The following is a 13402-nucleotide window of genomic DNA, read 5'->3' as shown; positions in this document are numbered from 1 at the left end:
CGAGGGGCTTGTGCAGCTGCTTGGCAGAATCATATGATGGAAGAATGCAATGCACTGGCTGGTGTTAAACAGAGAAGCTAAACTGCCTTAACCTCCATCATAACTTCCCACTAACATAAATCTTGTATCTGACCCTAAAAGTCCACAGTAATGAGGACTCCCTTTATCTAAATTAATTCCAGAATTAAAATATTGTGGTTTTCACAACTGTATTAAATTTTCTAATTCTAAATAACTTTTTTAAAAATTAAAATCTGACATTATATGTTTCTTTATTGGTTTAATTTTCAAATTTTTTTACACTCCTGTGCATATATTTACAGTGAATAATCATGTATGTTCCTGGATGATTACTGGTACTTGTCATTGTTCTTATCCATCAGATTTCATTCTCAGTGTGGTTTCTTTCCCCGGGTGAATGCATATATACCTTGGAAAGCATCTTATTACTCTATTTTATTTTATTGCTGAAATAGCAATGCCTAACAAATGAAACAAGGTTTGTTCTTGTTTCTAACAGGAAGCAGGCAGCACACATATGGGACACTCTATTTGTCTATACATGTCCCTTTCTGTAATAAACAGTAAAATATATATGACAATGTGTCATGTGAATCTGATTCACATTCTCTTAGGAGTATTTGGAGCGACTGTCTTCTTGTGCCAAAGGTGAGTGCAGAATTTGGGAAGGCATCCTTTCCGTAAGCAGACTCTGTAGATTGGTTGCAGCTTGACTCTTTACGGTGTTCCAATGAAAACAAGTATAATTTTTCTGCAGCCTTAAAAGGCAAGCTTGAGAATGATACCAAATGTTGCAGCACATGTGTTGATTTGTTATGTTACATTTCAGCTGTTAGTTATGCTAATGGAACAGTTTCACATATTTCGTTTTGATGTATTTACTTTCACGGCTGTGTGGACGGACTGTCTGCAATTGCCTGGTAACAATGATTGTATGATGTTCTGCTGTCACCACCAGGCCAGCACTGGAAATAAGATTAGTAAAAAAGACCTGGGCCTTAAATTTTCAGCCATGCAACCACTGCAAAAAGAATGTAAACTGGTGTGAAATGAAACCAAAATGAAAACCATCAGGGACTATAAGCTAAGTTTTGGCCTGCAATAAAACACGTAGGAAAACGTGGACACAGACTAGATATGGTCAGCTTGCGTATCTGCTGTGTCCCCAGCCACACACATGGATGGATACAAGAGACAGTCAGACTTAAGGGGACATTCAGTTGCCCACAGCCTCAGGCCATAACTGGAAGGGCAAACAACTAAATAGGGTAGCAGTATAGAGACAGAAGAGAGGGAGGAATCCATGCCTTGGCCTCTACTTGGAATTTCTGTACAAACAACACCGATTCAGATGAGAATTCTGGACAAATATGCAAAATTCTGCCATTTCCCCAAACCTCCAAGAAGGAAAAGAAGACTTCAAGACTTCAAATTCAAGGATGTCCAGATGCTCAGGAATATGTCATATAAAGAGATTACTCTCACCTGCTCTCTACAGATATTTGTTACAATGATAGGTGAAGAAGCTTTTCTCTATTACAGCACAAATTGAAATATGCAGATAAGGTATACTCCTACACAAGTTTTATAGAGGAATATCAGACCAAAATTCCACAAAGTGATTTTAAAAGTTCTTCGTAGTTCTAATTATATAACACTGTTGCAGTTTCTTTCCCTGATGGAACCAATCTACTCTGCTTTCAGCACCACTGTGAGCTAAGTGCATGTTCAATTAAAATACTCTTTTATAGGAAATAACACTTTACATCACTTAAAATCACCACTTAACATCAAATGAGGGTCTAAAAATCTATTTAGGGGATGACAACCATGGGAAAGATAAGAATGATGCCCTGACAATCATAACAATAAAAAAGGGCCAACAAAGATCAATTTTCATTATTGAGGTTGTTCTCTGAGGTCTGTACTATGAGATCTGCAATTCTAACCCACACAGGAGATGGAAGGAAAGGTACAGCACAATTAGATGTTTCAGGAAAAGTACTATCTCTGATGTTAACACTAAACAGGCAGTTTCCAAATATGACGCAATGTAGCAAAGGGGAGTTTAGGTAAACTGAGTATAATAGATTAAACTGGGAACAGGCTGCAGAGCCTGGAAATCAAACTATGCATGTCTAACATTTGAATCAAGAAATTCCATGGAAACAATCCAAAGAGCTTCTTTTATTGTCCACAACACAGATTTACTTTGCTGTGGGTTGTCAAGATTTGGAAACTTTTCTATTTTCTATCTTCTTTTCAGTCTTTATACTGAACAAATGCATTTGTGAAGAAATGAATAAATGTATTTTTGAAAGAAAAACACATCATTTACAACTTACTTGAGCTTGATTGCGTATTTGAAAATGTTGAAGTGTTTCTTGGTAAAAAAGCTGATTATAAGTCTGTAGGTCGAACCAAAAGTACACGCAGTTCTTCCACAACTAGAGATGAAAAATATTTTAAGTTATTGCTACCCAAATATCACAATTTTATAAAAAAACTGGCTTCCCAATGAAAGTAATTATGTAGCTCCTTGGGATCATCATAAATCAAGCTCCATTTAAGATGGATTTAATCTTCTGTTGCATACTGGCAGAAGGACAACATATTTAATAGCATCATCACATTGATACTCTATCTTTTATTGTATCCTTTATGCATAATTGGCCATTAAAATCATTAACATTGCAGTTAACTTTTGAAGAGTAACCACATTTCAGTGACATAAAGCCAGTGCAAAAGAAGAGATGCTGATAATGAACATGCTGAGTTTGTGCCATGGTAAAATAGCATTTTGAAGCAATACCCCAAACAATTAAATACTGTGTACTTGACATATCATACAGGGATTATCATTATATTTTTATTACATGCATTTCTGAAACCCAGAGTCTTCACCTTATGTCATAAATTCAATCAAACAAACAGCAAAAGATCTTTCCCCATGTCCTTTGTTTTAATCATATGTTTATGGTGATTAGACCTTAAAAATACCCTGAAACCCCCATCACTAACCAATAAGGAATTCGTTCCAAAAAGATAGGGGGAGGAAACTTTGTTCCACAAACTGTAGCCTTGCAGACTTGAACCATGAGTGAAATAGGTTTCACAGCCGAAGAGAAAACTTTAAGCAAATAATTTTGAAAGGACTCTGGCACCTGGAAAGGCTAGAGACATGTGGGTGGTTGCCTATCTACAATGAAAAAATAAGTTTATTTAGATTTCTATCTATACCAATTTAATATTTTTAGCTGAAGGTATTCAGCTTTGGAAACATTGGATCTTGACTTGTAGAAGCCGGAGGCATTTTTAGCCACTGATGCTGGATTCTGGGTTTTGCTAGTGGTGAAACAGATGTCCATCTTGATTGCATTCAAACCTCCCCTAAAGACTTTTTTTGCAAAGCCACTAAATACTAACTCAATATTCATAACTTGTTCTAATTCAATCCTCAATTTGCACCCAGCAATGAATGATAGATCTGCTGACTACATAGAAGAAATTGTGGTATGTCTCAGAAATCCAAGGAGATTCATGGAAACATAAGAACATTTTAAAAATATTGGAGATTTTGGACATCACTAACCCAAAAAGTAAGAAGAAATCAGATTATCATGAGTAATAGCACAGCTGATTTCCCATTTTTTTTAAATAATTGTTTTTGTGGGTTAAGACCTCATTTTTTTCTGCCAAGTTAAAGGTTAATTTTTAAAATTATTATTCTTGTTTTGTTTTTTTTATCCCTGATGGTATAATAAGAATTCCAATAGGTTTGAGACAGTAAGAATCTGACAGCTTGGTTAAGACCTGTCATTAGTTTGCATACATACATGAACAGTTTATTGTTGTTGAGGGATTGAAGTCTCACAAGTAATAATTCATCCAGTCATCAATCTTTCTTTCTCCATTTCTTTTTTTTTTTTCAGTCTGGCTGCCCTCTATAGCTTGGCATTCAGTCAACTGTGGACTAAATTATCACAGAGTAGGAAAATATTCATACCTTATTCCCTGACTTCTCACAGAATTGTGTGAAGTAGTAGCCTGCTCTGTTCTCCAAATAAAGAGACCGCAGCATGCTTTCAATTCCTGATCCCCTGAAGACAACACTGCCAGCAGCACTTTTCTCCTGGACAAATAAAACATAGTTATACAGCAAGGAATAACTTTCATTATTTTCAAATGTCACTACCTTACAGGGGAGGGCCATGAAGCGTGTTCAATTAGTATCTTCATCTCAAGGAAGTACACTCCATTTTCTACAACATACACAGTTGATCATTGCCCTCCACACCATTTTCCCACATATATTCACATCCAATGGAATAAATCTGATGACTGAAGACATGCAGAGTAGCTAAGTGATCATAGCATCCCTTAGGTGATTCCTCAATACTTAAAACAGAAAAACAAACCTGGCCTTAATTCTGTCATTAAGTCTTTAGCTCTGGGGAATTCCAGTGGTACTCAATGACATCAGTTATTATTTTTAACAAAATCACGCTCTGACTTTTTGGAGATGCCAATTGCATAGAGAGTGCCCTCAGAAATTCACCCAGAGCTGCTGCTCTATCTAAGCTCTCGCAAGCTCAGTGTAGCTAGAAGATTCAAAAGTCCAAATTTCTCATGGGAAAAAAATAAAAATAAGAGCAAGAAATGGGCCATCAGCTGACTCTGTGATGTTCATGGTACCAGGCCCTAATTTTTGTCAAATTCAACAGGGACTGGAAAACCTGCAGGTTTCTGTCTGCCTGACCTACAGCTAGTCATGGCTCATTAGCACAGTTGTGAACTGGTCACTGTAAGACATAGGTGCTTCTTGCCTCCATTTCTGCCATGATCAACAGGAACCTGGCTTCTGAACCTTGTTTCTTCTAAATCTGTCCCACTGTTTTCCTCCATTATCTCTATGAATCAGATTTCAAAGGAAGTAATTGCAGCCCCAAACTATCCAACCTGAAGTAATAGAGGTGTATGCTGACAAATCTGTAGCATAGCCTGTACAGTTCTTGATACTGGAACCACAGTTTCAATCCACATTCTCCAAGTACCACATATCCTGAAGCTTAACACTGTCTTGCTGAAAACCTGTAGTTTTTATTGCAGTTACCTCTCACACTCAGGCTTTCAAGAAAGAAAAGAGACAAAAACTGAACTGGCCACCTGAAAGCTACAAACTGTGAAAAGGTCTGTTGAATGGCTCACGGCCCTCTGTAGAAAGCAAAAACCATGTGTAGCTGACTGAAGTGCTGTAGTGATAGGAAATGAGCAGAATTCTGCCTTTTTTACAGACATGAGGAATAGATTCAGGTTAAATGCAGTGAAGTTGTAAGAATTACTCTGGATTAAGATAAGGCTGAGTGGCAAAGCTGCATTGCTAGAGATTTAATTTTGCAGTTCTGAGAACTTCCAGCTAAAATATCTATCCAAAGGACTTAGGAAATAGCCAGGGTAACTGAGAAGATAATTTGACTCAACTTACAGCAACTTGTTGCATAAAGTATAATGAATTTTATTGCATGTTTATGTTTAACCATCTTCAATATACCAGCTTGCTGAATCTTTCCTAATAACCAAGTACCTTGTTATTGTTCCATTGAATTCAAGGAGTTTTCTCATTATTTTTGATGGGGAAAAGCTTTGTTTTCCAATGTTGTGATCTTACTTACCTGAAGAAGGGAAGGTGGTATGTCAGACTTTTGGGTCAATGGTAACAATGATACTATTTGTGGGAAAGGATCAATATCCACTCTTGGTCTCTCTTGACATGTGTGCCAGAACTTCAGTTTTGCACTGGCAGCATCTATTGCTGTTGAATGAGTGACACAAAATCTGGGACCCCTAGGGAGAAAAAAGCTAATAAGTAGAACTTTCCAAAATAATGAAACACTGGGCTATTTGGTTGTTTTTTGTTTGTTTGTTTTTTGCTTTTTTTTTGCTTTTTTCATTTTTTCCAGTGATGTTGTTTATTGTACCAAGATATGGTGCTATATGCACCTAGGATTAAAAATCAGCTACTGTCAAAGGTATGTTTAGATACTTCATACTTCCAAATTTAAAACCAAACTTCACATAAGTAAACTTTTATTGCAAATTCTGCACCATTGCACACAGTTGCCTTTCTATCAGTCTGCAAGAAGGTATGCCCCATCCATCCTACAGCAAAGCATAGGAAAGGATAGTAGGCCAGGACAGAGACCACAAGTCATGTGAGGATCCACAATTGCAGGTATTTGTTTATGCCTAGAATTTGTTGAACCCCCTTGGAGAGGAAAGAATGCCTTCAAAAATTTAGCCCATATTTTGGAAATAGGTTAGATTTTATATCCTCACTTAAGCTGTTAATATGTAAAAGGCATTTTGTATGACAGGCTTTGAACATTAAAGTCTCAGGGTTAAATCCCACGAAGACATATGCACAGAGCATCCTCAGAACTTGGGAAGGGTAGTATGGGGAACAGGTTAGGACAGAATTAACCTCCTGCGCCTGGAGGGGTGTCCCTGTCCTGCAGACTAAACTTTAATTGAACATTATCCAAGGCAGAGATACACAAAGTAGCTCAGATAATCTGGTAGAAAAATAACAAGGGTTCATTAAGGCAGCTCTACCTGGTTCTCAGCAGATTGTAATGTAGTTTAGGCTCAGCCAAAAATTCATGTGCTAGCACTTACAATGACATTGCTTCTAATAATTGTAGTGGGATAAGTGACATGAAGTAATAGGCTTATCAAAGAAAATGGACATTTATTAAACAATAGAATTTTATTTCACATCCATTTTTTCATACCAGTAAAGAAGTAGCGGTTTCACTACTTCAGGCTGAATCTGTCTTAAATGCATTATATTCCACTGATCTCCATGCAGTAGTTCAAGTCTGAGCAACACTTCTGAACTGAGGAAATAGTCTCCACTGCTCAGCAGGTACAGTTTTTTCATCTTACTGAGTTGCCTGCAGTCAACAGAAATAGTCACATAAACATTTATCAAGTGCTGTACAGCACTGACTACAGTTCCTCCTACTGCTTAAACTACTGCCATGCAACATGTTTTTAATTGCAAGTGGCAGAAGCCAAAATATTTTTTCCACAAATTGGAGACAGTTATGTATAAGTCAAAATGTATAGCACTGTAGTACAGACTATCTGAATCCAGCAGGATCTTTCATTAAAGCTGTTTTTCATACTGATGTCCTACTTGTGAATTTAATTTCTATTATTCTTTAGTTTCTTTCTGTTGTGGTCAGTTTTCCAAATCTCTTTCTAACACAGCCTTAATAATATGATGATTCTGACTTCATGTAAGCTTTGCAAACATGACTGCAAAAAGAGTTTTATCAGCTTCAGCAGAGTCATTCCAAACATTTAATTGTGTCTGCTTATTCAGACATTACAATTCACTCTGAAATCTCAAAACCTGCATTGTTCCATCCAGGTTACAAGTATTAAAGCCATGGGAGTAACTATTAAATAATGGGAAGTACCTTTGTTGCCTGGTAGTGTTCTTAAGAGCCTTTAGTCTTTCAATATCCATCCAGAGCCACCAGTACCTCTCCCCAAGCGTTCCTTTAATGAACTTCTTGAATCTTTCAAATTAATGTCTGTTGCCAGTGTCATAAGTCCCGTGACTAATACACCAGGCAGCCCTGCTGTCTGGCCCAACACTTTCTGAACTTGAACTCAAGCTTATTTGTTCAGGACCTTGTTTCTCTACATCTTCCTTGCAGTCCAAGGCTGTAAGTGGAGAAGAACTTTGGTTAAAGAGTGACTCTGCAGTACCATGAGCAAATTCACTAACTTGTGTGTAAACACCTCAGGCTGTTTTGTGGAACTTCACATTACTTTCAATGTCAGCAGCTGGCTGATGGGTCAGCTCTGAAGTGGGTTCCTTCATTGCAATTTGAGAGGATGCTGGTATGAATTCTTCTGCTGTCAGAAAAGTTGTGCTTCCCTGTTCATTTTCTTCTTTTGCTGCACTGTGCCATTTTGGGTTTAGATAAATTCTTGACTGCGTGTGGGAAGAAGACTCAACAATGGCCACAGTGCAGCCCTCCTCAGCCTCTTCAGATCTCTCACTGGTAACACAGGCTTTTGCAGATGCTGTCCCTGAAGGGGAAAGGAAACTCTGTTTGTGGCATTCCTCAGACAGGTAACCTGGTTCTTTGTCTAACTACTCAGAAATTCTTTTCAACATCCTCTGAAAATAAGCCACATCTAACCAGTGCTGGCCACTGTCACAGACAGATACTTGGATTAGGAACGTGACAGAGAGATTCCCTGCTCTGCAATTAGATAATTTCCTAACTATATATGGCAAAATGTGTCGATATTAACAAAAAAATCACTGTGATTTAAAATATCTTTTCTTAATTTTAAACTATTTCACTTGACAAATCAAAATTATAGCCTCTTGAAGCAGGTACATGAAGTGAAACATGGAAAATCGTTTCTCAGGACCTGAGGCAATTAGGGAAAGAGATATATCTCTGAGAATGGAGAGAGAGCAAACTCCTAACATATGAGCTAAGGCTTCTGTTCCTCTTGCTACTGTGTAAAAAGCAGAAGTAAGGCTCTGCAATGAGGTATATTTCCATATGTACATCTGTATTTTCTCTCCCAGAACCTCTGGAACTTGCTGAACAATTTCAAATAAATTGAAGATAGACAGGATTCCAAATGGTTACTTCTTATAAGATTCATAAAAATTGGCACCCAAAACACCTTTAAGTGCCCAACATAAATACTCTAAGAAGATGGCTGAAACAATCATATGCTATCAAATACCCAAAGAATCCAGACAAGAAAGTCTTTCAGAATATATGAATGCCTCTCCCCCCTCAAAACCCAGAACAACTCAACTGAAACTTACAGATTTCTGTGAGATAGAAATGTGTAAGAAAAGAAACTACTAATATCATAAAATTACTTGGCTTCTACCTCAAACTTTCACTTAATGTTACAGTTATGGAAAGAAACAAATGCCTGGATGAAGCCTCAGATACTATGTGATACTCAGAAGGTAACAAGTGGAGTTAGCAACAATTCCTTTGAAGGCCTTTTCTTTCCACCTAGTCTGAGCTGTGTTATAAACCACAGGGTTGCGCCCTTGTTACTTACCCAGAAGGGAACCTTTTTCAGGTAATGATTCATCTCTTTTATGCTGCCCAGACAAATGCTGAGTATCTTGAATTTTACTAGAAGCTACAGCATGTGTAGATGAATCTGTAGTTTTCACAGAATCACCTTGTTTTGCCAATGTAAACCAATCCTTTACCTGAGAAACTGTAGCCTAGGAAAAGAAATTTCACAGAATAATTAACATTTCTCTGTTTATTGCAGTATTTCTGAGATCCACAGCTTACTGTCTATAGGAATTTTATGCAGCCTGTGTAGATTTCTGTAAGGATAGTTCCCAATGCAGAAAGCTGTATGACAGTAGCTGAGCATACTTGTATAAGCTGAGTTTTCCTTTAAGTTGTATTATAACTTATCAACCTTCTTCTATAGTACAAAAAACTTTGAATATAAAAGCTATTTAGAGAATCAGAAAATGGTTTAGGTTGAAAGGGACCTTGAGGATCACCTATTTCCATCCCCCCAAACAAGACTAGGTTATTCAAGAGTCAGTTGTCCCATGAGGTTGTGACCTCAGACACAATAATTCTACTCAAGTCATTCAATCTATCTTGATGTTACACCCACTAAACATGTTTATTTTACCTCGCCAAGTGTTACATAGAACTTCTTCATCATCAATGAAGTCAATGAAGAGTCATCCTCCTCAGAAGGGGGAGAACGAGGGCTTTGCTTCCTTATCCAGGGAGAGTAGTCACTATCTATAATGAAATTAATGCCAGTCTTGCTCCATTCTACCTGTGATATCAATTTAGCTAGTCTGAAATTAAATGTTGAGACAAAAAAAAAGATTAATTTTAGCTTTTAAACAGAGAAACAGCTCATTTTTCCCACAGAATTGGCAATTTTTAAAAATTGTCTATCAAAAAAATGGCTACAGAGAACTTCATCATCTGCTTTTTTCATAGAATAATGGAATTATAGAATATCCTGATTTGGAAGGGACTCACAAGGATCCCTGAGTCCAGTTAGGTATTATTTCAGCCTCCATCTGCTGTCATGTCTGTAAATGTCAGTACTGCCACTGCACAGCTCACCAGCACACAGATAGTGCCCTGCTGGCATTACCAAGCTTTGCCAAGAATCCCTTGAACATTTTGTTCACTAAAATTGAGCTATTCTTCCAGATTGCAGAAGCCCTGTATCACTACCAGACCCTACACCTCTGGCTCCTGACAGAAGCAATCTTCCAGCAGGAATGCCACGGCACTGATCACACTGATCTAACTTGCAGATGATAACACAGCTGGCACTCTCATTTCAGCTGCCTGCTCTGTGAGGATTTCATAAAACTGTTCTCCAGTGTTATGTGCTTTGTATTAGTGGGAATCACACAATGTTCAGGAAAGGCAATCTTAGAACCACTTGACAACAGTGAGGATGCTCTGGCCTCAAGAACTGGGCAGAACTTAGTTAGAAAGAAGTCAATGCCAACTAAGTCACATCTGAAGGGAAGATGAAGCCTATGCTTGAGCCTACAACCAAATGAATGCTTAGTTTTATTTGTGCCCACTATTGGAGATCAAATAGGATTTAATTTTAGGGCTAGGGTGTCTTCATCTTTAAACACAAGTTTCTCTTTTGGCATCTGAACTTATCTTGATTCTGATTCAGGAAAGCAGCTTAAACTACTATGTCAATTGCAATTAGGTACATGCTTCAAGTTGGTTTTATGCAATTCTCTTGGTAACTCTGCTTGATCAAACAGTTTGCTATAACAGAAGATAAGTTATTGTTTCATGAGGCCCAGATAATGTGCAAAGCAAGCTGTTAACAAAGATATAATTCACTCTCACAGTTTGCTTATTCTTTGCTCTTTTCTCCCTTGAACTTAAGTGCAGTCTCCAGGTTATTGAAAATAAAAAACATTTTAATTTTTTTTTAACGTAGAAGTCTATACCCCAGTAACCACTCTGCCATTACAATCAGCAGGTATGAGTTTTGAGAACCATGCTTCCAGGCTGCCTCTCCTTTTGGACCCATAAAACATGCTATAATCATCTGCATCTAGACACAGGCTAAAGGGATATAGAGGTAGATCCTTCCAAAAAAGCACACCAGATCTCCTGAACATCTGCTGAATGGACATCTGGAAAAACACTGCAAGTTTGTAACATTAAATCATCCAGCTATGCCATGGCATCCCACAGAGAACTTTGCTAAACTCTGACAGAAGGCCCGAAGACACAAAACTAATAATTGAAACAAAAAAGACTTGCCATTGTTTTTCCAAATCCATTTAATAGACTTGTGACTTCTACTTATATGGCTTACATATTGATTAGCAAAAGATGTATTGCTACCATGATATCTCTACGGAACAGAGATTTGGAAATCAGAAAATCCTGTTCTATCTTTGTAATGGTGTAGTATAGGATGTAATTCATGGCCAAGGAAAATAACATCAAGATGAGTGAAAAATGTCACCTTATCCAGATCACTAAAATGCTACAATAAAGAAAACAGGACAAGAGGAAGGCAAAACCACTTTAAGGATACTACCAGGCTGAATTAACCAAAACAGGAAAACATACAAATTTAAAACTGAAGGACAGCATAAAAGACTACATTACCTGTATTCAAAATAACAGTCACTTTCTAGAAATGCTGGAAGCCTTTCTTTCTTAATCCACTCAATTGCTTGCTCTTGATCAAGTTGCTATTAAAAAAAAAAATGCCAAAGATTTGCAGTATTCTTGACTTTTTTGACATATCTGCCACGTAACTGATTCTCTATATCCCTCTTCTACAGAAGCATTGTCTTAGGAAAACAAATACAAAATGAACATCACCTTTATGTTGGAACAATTACTTTCCTATTAAAAGCTAGAAAGATCTAAATCTGATTTCACCTATTTAGAGTTCAACTTCGTAACAAATCATGAGTGTTTTTTCTTCAGAAATAATGTATGAATCATTATTTTACTGTACAATTTCAAATGCAAATTAGATGCACAAAAAAATTCTGCAATAGGAAACTGCTACTTTCTGATTTTAATACATTTTATAAAGAATAACTATTATTTTTCTCAAGAATTTGAGGTGTAAGGAACCCTTAAATTTCAGAATGAGAAAGCTGCAGATATTAAAACCAAAATCAAACAAAGAGAAATCCAATTAGTTCTCACTTCTCATGCTTTTATGTTCGATCACTGCATGACTGCATTGTACACATAATTCTCATAGGGGAAACCTACGTGTGTTATGACCTGGGGCCACAAGAAATTTCTGCTCAGGCAGTCTAAGCTTCAGTGCCGTGCTGAAGCAGAAAGAGAAGTGCCTCCAAGGAGTGGTTTGAGGGGTGAAAGGGAAGTGTTGAGCAGCAAGCTACACAGAGACAGCTAGTTCCAATGAAATAAGAGTAAGATCTCTGAGTATGGGCCACAATGATCCATAGCTGCTTCCCTTAGAAATTACATAGAGCCCTTCCTAGTATTTTTTTTCTTTTTTAATAGTGTACTTTCTCCACTCTTAGGGGATTGATCTATTTTATTCATCAGAGGTGTATTTTTCATTTTAGTGAAGATAAGACTAATTATTGTGAAGAATGCAGTAACCACCCTTGTCCATATAAACAGGTGAAGTGTGGGCAAGGATGGATACTACTTGTTATATCAGGTAATCAGTTTATGTAGATCACAGCTTGAATTTTCTTTCCATGAGCTAATATTCCATTCAGGGCAAGGTTTATTTCTGCCTCATACGTATCTGTAGGGGATTAAAAAAATCTGAATTACTCAGAAAGTGGGTGGTTTCATTTAGAGAGAAGAAAATATTTCAAAATATGGAAAGCTTATGTTGGCAGTGGCTCATACAGTGTAATTTGCAGAGATGGAGACTAATTACTCCCAACCACATAGTGTATGCTTCTTCTTGGCAATTGACAATTTTTTTTGAAATACAGAAGATAGTTTCTTTATTTTGGCATTTAATATTTATGCATTTACTGACTTACAGCCCAGTTTTTTATCTGAATGATTCATAACATGCTCACATCTGTACATGGCTGGTACACAAAATTATATGTCATATCAGAAGGAAAAAATGTCTATTCTTTCCCCATCCCCAGAGAAAAATGCTACATTTAATCTGATGGGGTTTGTTACCTTGGTTAGTTTCTTTACCCAACGAGCCTTGGTCCTTGCTAGGACCCAGTCCAGCAAACCTTTTAGCACGTGTTTAAGTTTAAGCATGTGTTTAACTTCCCTTGATTAAAGTTAGAAACATACTTAAGTGCTTTGCTGAA

General features: G+C 37.2%; 1 protein-coding gene across 1 annotated transcript in view; it reads right to left on the bottom strand.

Moving 5' to 3' along the window:
* Positions 1-13402, bottom strand: part of RGS22 (regulator of G protein signaling 22) — a 57509-nt gene that overhangs the window by 29994 nt on the left and 14113 nt on the right. Inside the window, 9 exon segments of the mRNA XM_023920721.2 lie at positions 2367-2468; positions 4028-4153; positions 5694-5865; positions 6813-6974; positions 7506-7755; positions 7864-8127; positions 9139-9310; positions 9742-9916; positions 11730-11815. Coding sequence (XP_023776489.2) covers positions 2367-2468; positions 4028-4153; positions 5694-5865; positions 6813-6974; positions 7506-7755; positions 7864-8127; positions 9139-9310; positions 9742-9916; positions 11730-11815 — 1509 coding nt within the window.

Source organism: Cyanistes caeruleus, chromosome 1 (genome assembly GCF_971803275.1).
Source record: "Cyanistes caeruleus chromosome 1, bCyaCae1.hap1.1, whole genome shotgun sequence".
Taxonomy (NCBI): Eukaryota; Metazoa; Chordata; class Aves; order Passeriformes; family Paridae; genus Cyanistes; species Cyanistes caeruleus.
Note: the sequence above shows the minus strand (reverse complement) of the source record. Positions and strands in the feature narration are given on the sequence as shown.